This window comes from Pantherophis guttatus, chromosome 5, assembly GCF_059756535.1.
Source record: "Pantherophis guttatus breed Tessera chromosome 5, ASM5975653v1, whole genome shotgun sequence".
NCBI lineage: Eukaryota > Metazoa > Chordata > Lepidosauria > Squamata > Colubridae > Pantherophis > Pantherophis guttatus.
Window position 1 is genome coordinate 7,795,831 of NC_142067.1, and position 17,843 is coordinate 7,813,673.

The 17,843-nt window shown below is 42.3% G+C and overlaps 1 protein-coding gene across 30 annotated transcripts in view; it reads right to left on the minus strand.

Annotated features, from left to right (window-relative positions):
* Nucleotides 1-17,843, minus strand: part of DLG2 (discs large MAGUK scaffold protein 2) — a 1,136,581-nt gene that overhangs the window by 26,232 nt on the left and 1,092,506 nt on the right. For 7 of the 30 annotated variants that reach the window (XM_087895797.1, XM_087895795.1, XM_087895789.1 and 4 more), the window contains one exon: nucleotides 15,628-15,673. The exons of 21 other annotated variants lie outside the window; for them this stretch is intronic. In XM_087895797.1, the coding sequence (XP_087751923.1) occupies nucleotides 15,628-15,673 (46 nt within the window). Of the gene's footprint in view, nucleotides 1-3,075; nucleotides 3,118-15,627; nucleotides 15,674-17,843 lie in introns of all 30 variants that reach the window. 2 more of the 30 variants (XM_087895786.1, XM_087895810.1) reach the window with 2 other exon arrangements.

Here is a 17,843-nt window from a genome sequence, read left to right on the forward strand (position 1 = left end):
TACTGTAAGTTCGAATCTCCCCAGGCTCAAGGTTGACTCAGCCTTCCATCCTTTCTAAAGTAGGTAAATTGAGGACCCAATTTGTGGGGGCAATAAGCTGACTTTGTATAAATATACAAAAGTATGAAGGCTATTGCTTAACGCATTGTAAGCCGCCCTGAGTCTCCGGAGAAGGGCGGCATATAAATCAAATTAAAACAAAACAAAACAAAACCTTCTGATCAGCAGAATCAATGGGGAAGCCAGATTGACTTAACAGCTGTTTTGCTAACTGAACAACTCCAGTGATTCCCTTAACAACTATGGCAAGAAAAGTCGTAAAATGGGGCAAAACTCTCTTAACGACTGTCTCACTTAACAACAGCAATGCTGGGCTCCATTGTGGTCGTTACGTTGAGAACTACCTGTATAATCTGAGAGAAGGAATCCTTTTGATGCCTTTTTCATGTCCTGACCGAACTGGTGTGTCTGAATTTTTTTTAAAAAAAAAATAAGTCCTTTCATGCACGATAATGTTGCTGTCTGAAGGCCCCATGAAATGACCCAGAGAGCTTGACTTAAAATGAAATATAAACAGCTGTAGAAGGCAAATATTGGATCAAATGCTCTGGATAGCTCAACAGACAGAGCTCTGTAATTTAAGACCAGCTATCTGCAATTAAAGTAAGATCGAATCTCGCCAGGCTCAAGGTTGACTCAGCCTTCCATCCTTTCTAAGGTAGGTGAGATGAGGACCCAGTTTGTGGGGGCAATAAGCTGACTTTGTATAAATATACAAAAGTATGAAGGCTATTGCTTAACGCATTGTAAGCCGCCCTGAGTCTCCGGAGAAGGGCGGCATATAAATCAAATTAAAAAAAAAAAAATGCAACCGGTAAGCAAAATTTGCAGCCAAAGGAAATTCTATTCCAGCCAAAGCTTATGAAATTGGTGAGATCAGCTGCAGAAAAAAAAAAAAAAACAGCATTTCAAAAACCACACAGAGGAACCTGTGTTGTTTTCATCTGAAATGCAGACCCATGCACCTACCCCCACATTTCTGGTTGCTGTGTGTGCTATATAGTGGTTTTTTTTCCCGCCATTGCGACCAATAGAGCAATTACGCAAAGCCGAGGCAGGAACCAATGAGCAATTGGCGTTAACTGTATTATGCATATCATTCAATGCAAAATAAACCAAGCAACAGACAAGAACTGGAAGTAGAGCAAATTGTGTCCTCTTTTTTTTTTTTTTTTTTTGCATGCTGTTAATAGGTTGGGCAGTTCTTGTTCATTTCAAAAGGATGGCAAATGCATCCAATTTTCTCCTTTTTAAGGTGTTGGGAGATTCATTGCTTTTTTTAAATAGCAAAATAATGTGCTTCCTTCCTCTCGGGAAATGGCTTGGCCTTTTTTTTAAAGAAAACTAGGTGGAATATTAAGTAACACATTTAGCTGAGTAGGTGTGCCCAAACTTGTTCTACCCATCAGAAATACATTTTAATTATTGTATACAGCCGTGATGGTGAATCTATGGCACGCGTGCCTCAGGTGGCACGTGTATCCGTATCGGTGGGCACATGAGCTCAGCGCCGGCACGCATGCATGCGCTGGCCAGCTGATTTTCAGGCCTTGTGGGCCCACCAGAAGTAGGGAAACAGGTTGTTTCCAGCCTCCGGAGGGCCTCCAAGGGGGTAGGGAAGGCCGTTTTCGCCCTCCCCCAGCTCCTAGAAAGGCTCTTGAGGCTGGGGAGAGCAGAAAACGGGCCAAATGGAAGGAGGAAAGGGTTGTGATATGTTTGCTATCTTGAGTTATTTGCAAAAATAATAAAGGCAGGATACAAATAACTTTCCATACCTTTGCTTACTTGGGTTCAACTCTATTCAGTCAAATGCCTTAACCATACATGATGTCAGTGGTGAAATGCAAATTTTTTTGCTACCGGTTATGTGGGTGTGACTTGGTGGGCATGGCTTGGTGGGGGGGGGAATCATGTGACTGGGTGGGCTTGGCCAACTTTTTTTTTTTTTTTACTTTTTAAAGCATTTTTTACTACCTATTCGCCCAAACCGGTAGTAAAAAAATGCTTTAAAAAAGTTTTTTAAAAGATTCCGATGATCACGTGGCACAGCTGTGATCTTCGGAACCTTTTTTTTTTTACTTTTTAAAGCATTTTTTTTACTACCGATTCGCCCGAAATGGTAATTTTTATCACTACCGATGTCAGCATTCTGATGCTGCCATAAAAAGATGAGGCTTGACTTTTCACCTACTTATTTTCTCTGTAGATAATATCCTCTAGGAGATAGGATGGGAGGGGGGAACATTCCTGTGGGGTGAGGTCAGAAGCTGGGGAGACTGACTTGGAAGATGGCCAATGAGAAGATGAGAATTGGGGAACGGAAAGGGAAGGGTTTGGGGGTCAGAGGGTTAATATCGGCTACGATGAAGTCGGGGCCAGATCTGTCGTACTCAATAAATGGAATATTTCAGCAAAGATTAATTGTTTGGGAGTGCAATTTATTTGAGATGACATCGAAACCTGATAACCGGTTCGCCCAAATTGGAGCAAACCGGTTAGCATCTCACCCCTCCATGATGTTCAACATTTCAAAGAAGGTGATTTTGAAAGCTACCTCCTACAATTTTTTGGGTTCGCCAATGTATTAAGGCCTACAGAACTTTTTGTTCAAACAGCCTCACTCCCTGCTAGTAATCATTGCAAATCGTGTGTTTGGATTGAAAGCGTCTGCTCCGTTTTCTTGAAAAAAAAAAAAAAAAACTCCGACGTTTGGACGTTGACCTGCTGGACTCAAATTCTAAAACTACATTAATTTTTGGCAACGCCTTGAGTCAAAGGAAACCAGGTCCATGTCAGAGGCACGTAAGAAGTGACACGTGTTTGCAGCCCGTTACATATAATCCACCTCTCGACGCTGTCGCACAATCTTTTTTAAAATCTGAAAAGCAAACATGAAAGAAGAAAAACCCAGGGGTGAGGGTGGAAGGGAGAAAGAAAGGAAAAGAAACCCAGTCTTCCGAGGCAAGCCAAAGTAAAAAAAAAAAAAAAAAGAACCCAAGAAATGCCGTAACTTACTGTAGCTACTTTCGCTATCGCTGGCATTAGAAGAGAGATGTTCTGCAAGAACAGGACAGCAAATTAAAAAGGAGAGGTAGTCAAGCAGCAGAAGAATGTCAAGCGATCACCCCGGTCATGCAATCGGCATGCAAAAGGGAGAATCGGAAAGCGACGGTGCGGTAAGTCAGCAAAAGAGTTTCCGAGAAACTTGACTAACGAAGGCCAAAGACATTATCGTCGGTGGATACGCCGAGAAAGGGCAGCATTGCCACAGGGATGGACCTCAAATATACAGCCGCCAAAGAAAGCGTCAGGAATGTCTTTGCAAAGACTTTCGTTCCGCAAACATTTCTCAAATGTTTTTCGAAGGGCGATGAGAAACCAAAGGGGGGAACGTCAGCCATGTGACATGACTCATATATGAGATGCAGTGGTGGGATTCAAATAATTTAACCACCGGTTCTCTGCCCTAATGATTTCTTCCAACAACCAGTTCACCAAACTGCTCAGAAAGTTAACAACCGGTTCTCCCGAAGTGGTGCGAACCGGCTGAATCCCACCACTGATGAGATGTACATGGACTGGCCAGCGATGTATGGGGCTATCTATCTCTTTTGTGAAGGTACGTGCACAATTACCCTTAGGGAAAGAATTGTGAGAAGGGGTGACTCAGGAGGAGCAAAGTTAGAGGAGGACAATTAAATCTGTTCTGACCCATCACTATTTTTTTTTTTTTATTTGTTACCTTCTAAGACATCTTTAACCACTGTGGCTGCTGCTTATGTTATTATTACTATCTCTTTTATTCATTAAAAGTGAAAGTCAGTCAACTGAACATTTTAAAATGTATCACAAATGGTATCATTGACTGGCGCTGATGGTTGATATGGGTTGCTGCCAGCGTTCTAGGTATCAACCAAGTATCTTCTTAAAATGTACGGTGTTCCAAGTAGCACATTTTTTTCCCGCTGGTGTTATTGCAGGAAGCTGCAATTTCTTGATGTATTTTGTAAAATTCTTGGACATGGTACCAAGTGCCCCGATGACAATGTGTATCACTGTTACATGTTTCATCCACAATTGCGTAGTTTTGATGGACGGGTGGAGATATTTTGTGTTTTTTATTATTGTTGTTGTTGGTTGCACAGTCATCTAGAGGTTCAAATTGGGTTTGGCATTTGTGTTGGTAAGGACCCATTGAGTCCTTACCAACGAACTGTGATGGGCACATCTGGCTATTTGATGGAGTTACAGATATCGTCGCAGGATAGAAGCTGTTCCAAGTAAAGCTGCCTTCTGCAATTGACTGCTGGCAAATTTATCAATGCCGATGCTGTTCAAGTGGTGCTCCAGATGTTTTTGTCTACTCACTGAGTCCTTTCCAAGGGCTTGGGTTAGGCAGATGTGGAGGTTTGATGGTAATGCAGATGTCATAGCAAGATGGAAGCTGTTCCGAGTAAAGGAACAATTGCCTTTTGCAATTGACCGATGGCAAATTTGTCAATGCCGATGGTATTCGAGTGGTGCGCCAGATGTTTTGGGAGTGGACCCAAGGGGCCTATGATTATTGGTACTACCTTAGCTTGCTTCTACCACAGTCATTCTACTTCTATTTGCAGGTCTTTATATTTTGTGGTCTCCTCCAGTTCTTTCTTTTCTATTCTCTAGGTACTGCCATGTCCTGTTCTTGTAATTATTATTATTATAAGTAGCAAGACTGGTCAAAGTCGTATTGTTATCTAGGTGGGTCTTTGATATGATGCAATATATAGGTAGTCCTCAAATTATGGTTTGTGACTTCAAAGTTACAACGGCACTGAAAAGAGTGACTTATGATCATTTTTCACACTTGCGACCATTGCAGCATCCCCATGCTCACTCCGATGCTCAGCAACTGGCTCATATTTATGACGGTCACAGTGTCCCCGCGATCACGTGATCCTCTTTTGTGACCTTCTGACGAGCAAAGTCAGTGGGGAAGCCAGATTCACTTGACAAATCTGTTATTAGCTTAACAGATGCAATGATTCGCTTAACAACTTTGGCATGAAAGGACTTAAAACGAGGCATGACTTACTTAACAGCTGTCTTGCTTAGTAACATAAATGTTGGGCTCTATTGTAGTTGGATGTCAAGGCCTACCTGTATACAAAAGTTTTGCATGAAGAGTGACATTGCAATAGTTGGACAATTTTTCTTTAGCTTCCCCACTTCATTCAGAAAAAGTTTGGGGAGGTCCTAAAACGGGTTATATTTCATGGTGAATCACAGACTGCATCAGAGTATGTTAATCTAAGGCAACTGACAGTTGGAACAAAGTTCTTTTCAGATGGGGAGGGGGAGTAGAACGTCTAACTCCTTAGCATCAGAGCATGTGAATATAATACTGTATATGAAATACTAATGCTCCGATGGTCACTTTGAAAAATCCTTTCTTAGCAAGCACCTAGAAGCCAAGAGGAATGTACGTGCCAAATTTCAAGTTTGTAGGCTTTACCTTTCTGGAGATTTTGTGATGAATGAGTGGTATTTGGCTTTTATATCTATCTATCTATCTATCTATCTATCTATCTATCTATCTATCTATCTATCTATCTAGAGAGAGAGAGAGAGAGAGATTACATTTTCCAGGGTGACTGCTAGCAGAACAGAAAATGTTTTTACAGAGTCTTATATAAATTACAGATGGAAATGACTCTTTAAAATCTCACATATTTCCATCCCAACAACTTTAAATTCCCAGGTATGTGGTCAGATAAAAAACCTGGCATGTGGAAACAGGTTTAGCACTGGTGGTGTCCCACTGAGGTTTAAATTGGAAAGTGCAAGTGATTTTCTTGTTCTAACAATCTTTGATTTAGTCCTGTAGGCTCCCAGGTAGCCCTGCATCTAAGACCATAATCGAGCTCAAAATTGCTGTTAAGCCAATTTCCCCCCATTTTTCGACCTTCCTTGCAAGTTTGTGTTGCTGTCTATACTTGACTTACTATCACAATTGAGGCCAATATTTTCGTTTGCTAAGCGAAACATTTGTTAAGAGAGTTTTGCCCCGTTTCACGACCTTTCTTGCCGCCGTTGTTAAGTGGATCATTGCTGTTGTTAAGTTAGTAACACGGTTGTTAAGTGAATCTGTCTTTCCCATTGACTTTGCTCATCAGGAGGTCGCAAAAAGGGATAGAGTGATCTCGGGACACTGCAGCTGTTATAAATACGGCTGATCAAGTGAGGTAGTAATACCACTCTATAAAGCCTTAGTAAGACCACACCTAGAATACTGCATCCAGGTTTGGTCACCACACTCTAAAAAAGATGTTGAGACTCTAGAAAAAGTGCAGAGAAGAGCAACCAAGAGGATTAGGGGACTGGAGGCTAAAACCGCTGGGTTTTTGATGCAGCACGCATGTGTGCAAGGCGCACATGAATGAAGCTATCCCATCCTATACAATCGCCATATTTTTAATGCAGCATGCGCTCACATTTTCGATTCTGGGCAAACCGTTTGTTAAATTATGTGACGCCCACTTCTAAACAGAGGAATTCGATCAAGATCAAGTGAGGTACCAATACCACTCTATAAAGCCTTAGTAAGAGCACACCTAGAGTATTGCATCCAGTTTTGGTCACCACACTATAAAAAAGATGTTGAGACTCTAGAAAGAGTGCAGGGAAGAGCAATCAGGTTAATTAGGGGACTGGAGGCTAAAACATATGAAAAGCTAGGCATGGCTAGTCTAATGAAGAGAAGGAGCAGGGGAGACATGCTAGCAGTCTTCCAATATCTGAGGGGCTGCCACAGAGAGGAAGGGGTCAAGCTATTTTCCAAAACGCATGAAGGAAGGAGGAATAATGGATGGAAACTGATCAAGGAGAGATTCAACCTGGAAATAAGGAGAAATTTTGTGACAGTGAGAACAATCAACCCATGGAACAAAAGTTGCCTTTAGAAGTTGTGGGAACTTCATCACTGGAGGCTTTCAAGAACAGATTAGATTGCCCCCAACTTTAGAAAATTTTCAAGAGCCAGTAATGATGGAGACTTGGGAAAAGATTTGGATTAGAAATGTGAAATTTACACAAGCACAAAATTTAAGAGAAAATTTTTATAAAATGTTTTATAGATGGCACTTAGATCCCAAAAAATTATCATGTATGTATCCTAATGTGCAAGCTAAATGTTGGAGATGTGACTGTGATGATGCAACTTATTATCATATATGGTGGACTTGTAGAAAAATCAAAGCATTTTGGATAAAGATTTGGTGGGTGATGCAGAATATTCTTAAAAAGAGACTGAAATTTACTCCACAGTTGTTCTTACTGGGTATAACTACGGACTGTACAGTTGCAGAGACTAAATTGATTTTGAACTTGATAACAGCAGCAAGATTGTTGGTAGCACAACATTGGAAGAAGGACTTTTTGCCTACTATTGATGATTGGATATTGAAAGTAACTAATTTAGCTGAAATGGCTAAAATTTCAGCATATTTGAAGGATCACACACAAGAAAGGTATATACAGGACTGGAGAAGATGGATTGATTATATACAAAATAAGTATCAGACCAAAAAATATCAAATAGCTTATGAATGATCTCTTTTATTTGTATAAGCGCTATATAAGTGATATTAGAAGCTTTATGTTTAAGAAATAGGATTTTATATATGGGGGGTTAAGATTTTTTTTTTAGGGTGTGTTAGTTTAATGATTGGTTATGCAATTTAGTTTATTGTTAAAGGTCAATAGAAATACCTTGTGTTCTGCTCTGGGAAGTCAGGGAGGGGGAGGGGGGGTTGGGAGGGAGGGTTCTGGGAAAAGAAAAAGAAGAGATTGGATTGCCATCTGTCCGAAATGGTGTAGGGTCTCCTGCTTGGGCAGGGGGTTGGATTAGATCAGAGGTCACCAACTGGTGGTCCGTGGACCACTGGTGGTCCGTGAGAACATTTTGGTGGTCCGCAGAAAAATTATTTGCATTTTTAATATTGCACTAAATCAGGGGTCCTCATACTAGGGCCCCTGGGATGGATACGTGCAATGAACGTTTGTGTTGCTGCAGAGAGTCTCCCCCTTCGGGGTCTTCTTGTGTGGGTCAGAGGGGGGCAGAAATTCCGACTTGGGGTCTGCTTCAGCCTCCTGGTGTGGGGCTTTGGGCAAAGGCTGGAGGGAAGAGCCACTGGTGGCGAAGAGCCGGAGGGCCTCATTCCAGTGGGACTGCATCATGGCCTGGAACCGGCTGACCATCTCAGCCCGCTGAGCCTCCAGGCACTGGCACCTGGCCTTGCACTCCCGCAGGTCTTCCCTCTGCTTGGAAAGCCTATGCTCCTAGTCCTCAGTGAGGTGCTTCTGCTGAGTCTCCTTCTCGGTCAGATCCAATTTGAACTGAGCCAGCTGTTTTGCCAACTCTTTCTCTTTCCCCAACTGCTTCCTGTTGGGGCCCTAAGGAGCCCGGGCAGGCAAGAGAGGAGTGGGTGGGAGGGACGCACAGAGGCTTTTGAGGTGCCCCTTGATGTGAGTGACATTGAGTTGGCCACGCCCACCCGGTCACATGACCACCTAGCCACACCCACCCAGCTGGTCATTAGGCAGATCATATTAGTGGTCTGCGGGATTTTAAATTATGAATTTAGTGGTCCCTGAGGTCCGAAAGGTTGGGGACCTCTGGATTAGATGACCTACAAGGTCCCTTCCAACTCTGTTAATCTGTAAAAGTACATGCCAGTTGCCAAGAGTCCAAATTTTGATCACCTGACTAGTGGGATGATTTCCCATTGACTTTGCTAGTTAGAAGGGGATCACACTCCAACCGTCATAAATACGAGTCAGGTGCCAAGGGTGCCGAATTTTTGATCACGTGACCATGGGGATGCTCCAGAGTGAAAAGTGGCCATGAGCACTTTTTTCAGTGCCGTTGTAACTTCAAATAGTCACTAAATGAATCATTGTAAGTCGAGGATTCACTGTCATTGTTCTACCTATCCGGTATGGCTATTGAAAAGCAATGACAGTCCCAAGGCACTGACTTACATTAGAATATTGAGATCAGTATCAAGAAAGAATTCAGTTTATGTACCATTTTTGGTTAGCTGTAACAGCTGGTTAATTCTGGATTGCTCTACTTGGGCTGCTTGGCATCTATTCTTGGATGGAAAACTGATCACGGCTTAGGGCGAGTGCCAATGCTTACAACTGAAATACTATTCCTTGTAAAAAAGTGAAAGCTTGAAACACCAAAGCTGCTGGAAATTTGTCAAATCTTTAATGGGAAGAACTCTAGAGGGAGAGGATGCTCAAAGCAGCCCAGCAATGACTGAGCAGGCCTATTGCCAAAAACACAACATGTTTTCTGGTAGAAGAAATAGAGTAGAATAGCAGACACAGGTCGTGGTTGACTCGATGATGGGAAATGGCTGACTGGTTGACTGGCTGAACAGCCTAAAAAGCCAATGCAATCATCATCATCATCTTCTTCTTCTTCGTCTTCTTTTAATGGCCCTATAATTCCTTGCGGGGTGGAGTTTGAGCAACTGAATGGAGCTGAATGTTTACTGGCCAGATGCCCTTCCTGTCGCCAATGCAGAGTTATATTTATATCTATTTAATTATTTTAATTTTTAATCATTGTTGTGTCTTGTGTTTTTAAATTGGCTGTACACCGCCCTGAGTCCTTCGGGAGAAGGGCGGTATAGAAATAAATTTTTATTTTTATTTTTATTATTATTATTATTATTATTATTATTATTATTATTATTATTATTATTATTATTATTATTATTATTTTCAGCAGATATATTCTCAGTGTGCCCAGAGACAGAAATATCTGCCTCTACCTAGGATCGAACTCACAGCCTCCTGATTGTGAGACGAGAGCTCCACCTCTAGGCCACCGCTCCACTCAAAACAACAACAAAACAACAACAACCAAATGCAATACTAGGTTGCATTAACAGAGGGATAAAATGAAGATCGCACGAAGTTCTGGTACCGTTTTGTAAAGCCCTAATAAGACCAAACGTAGAACGCTGCATCCAGTTCTGGTCACCCCAATACAGAAAAAGAGGTTGAGATTTTGGAAAGAGTTCAAAGAAGAAGTCACAAAGGGCCTGGAAGCCATAACATACGAAGAACGATTGCAGGAATTGGGTATGTCTAGTCTATGAAAAGAAGAACTGGGGTGACAGGATAGCAGTATTTCAATACTTGAAGGGCTGCCACAAGGAAGAGCTATTGTCCAAGGCATCTGGAGGCAGGACAAGAAACAATGGATGGAAACTGATCAAGGAGAAAAGCAACCTAGAAGGAGAATATCGTGAGAACGATCAACCAGTGGAACAAATTGCCTTTGGATGTTGTGGTTGCCCCGTCACTGAGAGCTTTTAAAAAGATTCTGGATAGTAATTTGTTAGTAATAGTATACGTTTCCTGTGTGAGCAGGGGGTTGGATTAGAAGACCTCTAAGGTCCCTTCCAACTCTTTTACTGTTATTATGTTGTGGCCCATCAGCGGCCTGTGCAGATTGTAGTTGATTCTGACAGCGAGGAGGCTGGTGTGGTGCTGCGCCAGCAGCCTGTGCAGCTGGCGCTCGAGTCGGACAATGAGGAGGCTGAAGAAGATGTGGTGCCAGAGGCAGGGATTCAGCCAGGGCCTTCAGAACCTCCAGAAGCTCCTTCAAGTGAAGAGGATGAAAAGGAGGAGCCTCTTCTCGATACACGGGTGCGCAGAGCTGCCAAAAGGCAGGAGTGGCTTCTCAGGAGGAGGTCTCCTCGAGAGTAAAGCTTGGGGCTAATTGGCCACTCCCTTAGCCTATTTAAGGAGGAACGCCGACTGAAGCAATTTGTAGGGAACAACTTTAGTTCATTCTCCTTCGCATCTGGATCTCTGCAAATTGCTTCTGGGCTTTCTGCCAACCTTAGTAAGAGTGTGATTACTTTATCTTTGTTTTCTTGTAGGCTGTTAAGGAAGTTTATTAACAGCCTTTGTTTGAAAAAGACTGAGTTATTTTAGTAAATTTAAGTTTTGTACAAACTTCGTGTGTGCTGTGTTCTTTGGGGTCCGTAGCTGGGGCAGAACATACTGTAACATCCAGGGGGGACTCTTATATTGCAGATTTGTTCGAGTTTAAGGGAAATTCACTAATATAGAAGGATACAGAAGCCTAAAGAAAAGAAGGTGAAGGAACCTCACAAGAGCAGAGCGATAGTTTCAAGATCTTGTGAAGTTGTAGCACCACTTTATACTGCACTGGCGAAACCACACAGCTGGCTGAGGAACTCTGGGAGTTGAAGTCCACACATCTTAAAGTTGCCAAGGTTGGAGACCCCTGTTCTAGAGGGCATTGTTTCTTCAGAATTTAAAACAGATGTTGAATGAAACTGTCATGCTGGATGAGATATCCTTCAGCTCTGTAAGGTTGCAGCTCTTGTCCTGCCCCTCCAGCGATGCTGTGATGGATGGGAATGACATCCACTGTGTTCTAAGAGATTTGCAAAGTAGCCACTTTTGAGAAGCTTCCTTTAAATATGGTCCACATTTATCCCCGGTTGCACTTTTGCAACAACGTGAAATTGCTACTGACAAGAGAGTTTGTTTTTGCCTGAACTCGTCTTGAACTAAGGCACAGTTTGAAAATCAGTAATCTAGAAGCAAAGATTTCTTGCCAAGAACTACCTAATGTATTTCTGAACTGATTTATCTAAAGATTCTTTAAAGGATTTAACTAACCAACATCCAGAGTAATTGTGGTATCCTAGGCTCAGATGCAGTGTGTATAGACAAGGCTATGGTTTTCCCAGTTGCAATGTCTGGCTATGAAAGTTGGACCATAAGGAAGGCTGAACGTCAAAGAATGGAGGCCTTTGAACTCTGGTGCTGGAGAAGACTCCTGCGAGTCCCTTGGACTGCAAGGTGATCAAACCAGTCGGTCCTAGAGGAGATCAACCTTGACAGCTCTTTAGAAGGCCAGATCCTGAAGAGGAAACTCAAATCCTTTGACCACCTAACGAGAAGGAAGGACTCACTGGAGAAGAGCCTAATGCTGGGAACAATTGAGGGCAAAAGAAGGAGGGGACGACAGAGAACGAGGTGGCTGGATGGAGTCACTGAAGCAGTAGGCATGAACTTAAATGAACTCCAGAGGATGGTAGAGGACAGGAAGGCCTGGAGGAACATTGTCCATGGGGTTGCGATGGGTCGGACACGACTTCGCAACTAACAACAATGCTCAGATGCAAGGAAAATGCCCTAAGAACTTGAATATATTTTTCTGCCTAGGATTTGACTAGCTTTATAACTTTGTAATCTCTCTTTGTTGGAGGTGGAAGTTTGATTCACTTAACATGAAACATTTTCAGCCCTAAGGGGAACGTTTTCAGATCTGACTTCTGCTACAAAGAACATGAAATTGCCACGATGTCGCCACAATGTTAAAAAGATGTGGAGTCTCTAGAAAGAGTGCCGAGAAGAGCAACAAAGATGATGAGGGGATTGGAGGCTAAAAGCATATGAAGAACAGTTGCAGGAACTGGGTATGTCTAGTTTAATGAAAAGAGGGAGTAGGGGAGACATGATAGCAGTGTTCCAATATCTCAGGGGCTGCCCCAAAGAAGAGGGAGTCAAGCTATTCTCCAAAGCACCTGAGGGCAAGACAAGAAGCAATGGGTGGAAACTGATCAAAGAGAGAAGCAACTTAGAACTAAGGAGAAATTTCCTGACAGTTAGAACAATTAATCAGCAGAACAACTGGCCTCCAGAAGTTGTGGGTGCTCCAACACCGGAAGTTTTAAGAGGATGTTGGGATGTTGGATATTGAGCCTGGTGGCTCAGCAGACTCAGTAGACTGATAGCATGGTGATTAACACCAGCTGTCTGCAATTACTGTAAGTTCGAACCTCACCAGGCTCAAGGTTGACTCAGTCTTCCATCCTTTCTAAGGTAGGTAAATTGAGGACCCAGTTTGTGGGGGCAATAAGCTGTCTTTGTACAAATATAGAAAAGTATGAAGGCTATTGCTTAATGCATTGTAAGCCGCCCTGAGTCTCCGGAGAAGGGCAGCATATAAATCAAATTAAAAAACAAAAAAACAAACCATTTGTCTGAAAGTGGTGTAGGCTTTCCTGCCTAAGCAGGGGGTTGGACTAGAAGACCTCCAATGTCCTTCCAATTCTGTTATTCTATCTTCTAACTGTCTCCAAATCACAATCTGCTAAAATTATTAATAAAAAAATGTTTCTTTTAAGGTGATGGAAAGAAGAATGAAGATGAAAGTTGAGAACAAAGGACATTAACCGTCTCCAACTCTTTAATCTGAAACGAAACCTGAGGAATTTAAGATGAAGTGCCACCTTGATGCCAGTTCTGATGGCCAGAACTGAGCTAGCAAGTCTTCAAAAGAGTGATTTGCTGCATTCTGGGAGATTTTTTTGCCCAATGTCTTGTCTTTTGCCCTCAAACTGCTGGATTCTTCAGAATGCATAGTGTCCAAGGCTGGAGATGGGTCATCTTAGCATGAAATGAGAAGTCCTAGAATAAATATTCTAAGTATAAATATTCTGACATCGTTTTAGTCTGTGTATATCAAGGCAGGAAATGATACCTACACTGAAAATTAGCACTATCATATTGATTATATACTGTCTCATCTACTGTGCATGGTTGTCTTACGAAGGAAGAAAAATGATAGAGAAAAGGAAATATTTAATACCTCTATTTATTACCTCTTTATTACTGAATTAAAGTATTTATAACCCACTTTTCTACTTTACAGCAGCTCCTATTAGCTATCTTCGACATGTCATCTTTTGGACAGCTTCTTCACCATGAACCTTAGTCCTTACCATCCATCTTAGATATGTCATTTTTTAGACAGCTTCTTCATCATCAACTTTACATCCTACCATCCATCTTGGATAAGTAGGAGAGTTTCTTCATCAACCTTACACCCTAGTATCAGATAAATCATCTTTTGGGCAGCTTCTTCATCATCAACCTTACTCCCTATTGTCCATCTTGGATAAGTCACCTTTTGGGCAGCTTCTTCATCATCAACCTTACTCCCTATTGTCCATCTTCGATAAGTCATCTTTTGGGCAGCTTCTTCAACATCAACCTTACTTGTTATTGTCCATGTTAGATAAGTCATCTTTTGGGCAGCTTCTTCATCATGAACCTTACTCCCTATTGTCCATCTTGGATAAGTCACCTTTTGGGCAGCTTCTTCATCATCAACCTTACTCCCTATTGTCCATCTTAGATAAGTCATCTTTTGGGCAGCTTCTTCAACATCAACCTTACTCGTTATTGTCCATGTTAGATAAGTCATCTTTTGGGCAGCTTCTTCATCATCAACCTTACTTGTTATTGTCCATGTTGGATAAGTCATCTTTTGAGCAGCTTCTTCAATATCAACCTTATACCCTATTGTCCATCTTGGATCAATCATCTTTGGGGCAGCTTCTTCAACATCAAATTAGTCCCTACTGTCCATCTTAGATAAGTCATCATTTGGGCAGCTTTGAGCTAGGCTAAGATCCGATATTGGGACAAAATTCAAATATTATAATTCCAAATCTTTGGTCAAGACAGAAGTGCCTCTTCCGTGCCAAGGTGCTAAGATGACAAAAGGTATTTGACGTAGGCACAGAATTGTAAAAGGGCAAACTGACCCTAAACAGATACATTCTGTTGTTTAATGTTTATTGCATCCCAAATGTCACGTGTATCCTTAGATGAGAAGTGTTGCCCCCTTTACTGCCCTTGAGGCGTCTCCAAGCCTCTTATCTCCTTTTTATTATGTCTTGAGCTCCGGAGCAGAGAACCTGAATCTGTGAGAACAGGATTGTTATTTCCTTTCCTAGAGATAGATGAAAGGGCAGCTTCTACGTGTGAAATGTATCACTCTCTATAATAACTCTGCCTTTAAACTGTATAAATACATGGCCAAAAGAAGCCATCAATGTTCAGACTTTTTGCTTGTCTTTGGACTGTTTGAACCGTGCACAATAAACTCTTTCCTGCATTGAAGAGCTTAGCCTGGTTCCGTTTCTTTTCCTGCAACAGCTTCTTCATCATCAACCTTACTCCCTATTGTCCATCTTGGATAAGTCGCCTTTTGGCAAGCTTCTTCATCATCAACTATTTTTTGACTGGGGATCTGTTTTTCAACTTTTCAAGAATCCTAAGCTTGTTCTAAAAAAAAAAAAGCACTGATCTTCTTTTTTAAAGAAATCCATGGTCACAAAAGAATCAATATGCATTATACTGGAAAAAATGTTGTTATCAGCAGAGATTGACATACCCATTGCATAGGTTATAGGCTATTAATGTTGTCATGCAGAACATAAAATACGATGAAAAATCCTCTTTTGTTCCCCGCTCCCCCAGTGCATTCAAAGCTGGGGACCAAAAGTAAAATCTAATCTTGTGCATGCTTAGAAGGAGGAGGAGAAAGTTCTTTAGGGAGGAGGGGAAAAAAGCCAAACTTTAAAAGAAGGAAAATAAATAAAATAAAATAAATGAAATGAAAAACAAAGTTATTTCCAACGAAAGGGTTATAAGTGACCATTCCTGGGAACTTACTCAGAGTCTTTGTCCCATAACCGTCGTCCCCTAATCCGGGGAAGTCCTGCACGGCAGTCCCCGGAGAGAGCAATGAAAGGAAAAAACACCCGCAGAAAAGGAAGGAACAGGTCAGTGCAGTTGAAATGGATACTACCATGACAGACCATGCAGATAATCCAATCTGGATTCCCGCGTTTTGAGCAAAATAAGGCTTAATCCCCCAATTCAAAGACTTTCATGGAAGCCAAACAGATGCGGTTAAAGTGAGAAAGCAAAAGACTCTCTTTAGGGGGAAAAATGCAGGTAGTTTCTTGACTTATAACTATTTGTTTAGTGACTGAAGTTACAACGGCACTGAAAAATGGGCAGGAGCTGGAGCTAGGAATGAGAACTCAGCCCATCACACAATGCCTGGGTCTCGAATCTGTGTTGTCATCTTTCCAGCTGACAAGCTCACGTCTTTAACTACGGAGCCATCGTGCTCCCTAGATGCCCCTAAATCCCCAATCACCATCATCATCTTTTAATGACCCCATAATCCCTTGCGGGGTGGAGTCTCGGCAACTGAAGGGAGCTGAGTGTTTACTGGCCGGATGTCCTTCCTGTCGCCAATGCAGAGTTTTGTTCAGCGGATATATTCTCATTGTGCCCAGAGAGAGAAATATCTGCCTCTACCTAGGATCGAACTCACAGCCTCTTGATTGTGGGGCGAGAGCTCCACCTCTAGGCCACTGCACTACTCCCCCTAAATGCCCAATAATAGGTATTAAATCCAGTGGAGACTCATCATCTCTCTTTCTCTTTCTCTCTCTTTATTGTACTGTATGGCTTGGAAATTGCTCGCATCTTGATTTTCCACTTTGGCTGCATTCTGTGAAGCGACAAAGTGGGAAAACTTCAATCAGATATTTGATTTTCACAGATAAGACATTTCCACCCTCTTCCCCCCTTTTTTCCTAAATAGCTGGGAACTAGTCCAAACCATCTCATTATCAAGAGCCTTCCAGTTCAATGCACTGAACTGTGAAGCTAACGAGTCGAAGCTATAAATCTTTGAGTGTTGAACTCGCAGGCACAATTCACCAAGGAGTAAAGGTAGTTCTCAACATATGACCAGAATTGAGACCAGAATTTCCGCTGCTGAGCAAGGTGGTTGTTAAGTGAATCATACCCAATTTTACAACCTTTTTTTTCCCGCCATGGTCGTGAAGCGAATAGCTGCAGTTGTGACTCATGTAGTTGTTAAGATAACCTCGTTTCCCCAATGGACCTTTCTTGTTAGGAGATGGCTGGGAGGATTGCAATCGTGTAACCCCAGGACACTGCATCGGTTAAAAATATATTCTGCTATGCGTGGGGATGCTGCAATAGTCATAAGTGCGAGGACAGGTCATATCTCACCTTTTTCAGCACTATTTTCCCCCTTTTAACAACCCTGTAATCCCTAAATTTGGGGTGGAGTCGGGCAACTGAATGAAGCTGAGCCGGATGCCCTCCCTGGCGCCTACACGGAGTTCACAGCAGATATTTTCTCTTTGTTCCCAGAGAGAGAAAGAAATATCTGCCGCTACGTAGGATCGAACTCACAGCCTTCTGGTTGTGAGGCGAGAGCTCCACCTCTAGGCCACTGTGCAACTCACTTTTTTCTGTACCAATAGAGGAGAATATTTGTAGCTCAGGGTTGACATGAGGGGGTCCTTGGTGCCCTCTGAGCTTGGTTGTCTTCTTGCAGACATTTCATGACCCAAACTAGGTAACATCATCAGTTCTAGTGAAAACAACCAAAGTCAGAGAATACCAAGGACCAGTGATGAAATCTTCCCCGGTTTGCCACCGGTTTGCTGCCCACGCATGCGTGGTGCACACCAAATGCATGCTGCACATGTGTGCATGCACAGTACGTGCCAAACATGTGCTTCGCGTGGAAAAAGGAGACTTGGGAAGGTAAGTAGAACAGCGAGGGGGGGGGAAACAGCTGTGCTGCGCGATTTTGATTCACTCGAAAGCAAGATTTCCTGCTTCCTAACAATTTTAAATTGCGCGGCACAGCTGATTGTCGGAAATACCGGTTCAGAGGAACTGGTAGCTTTTTTTTTTTTTTTTTACTACCGGTTCACTTGAACCGGTAGTTTTTATCACTACCGGTTTGCCCGAACCGGTCTGAACTGGTAGGATTTCGCCACTGCCAAGGACCTATTTCAGTGCCGTTGTAGCTTTGAATAGCCACTGAGTGG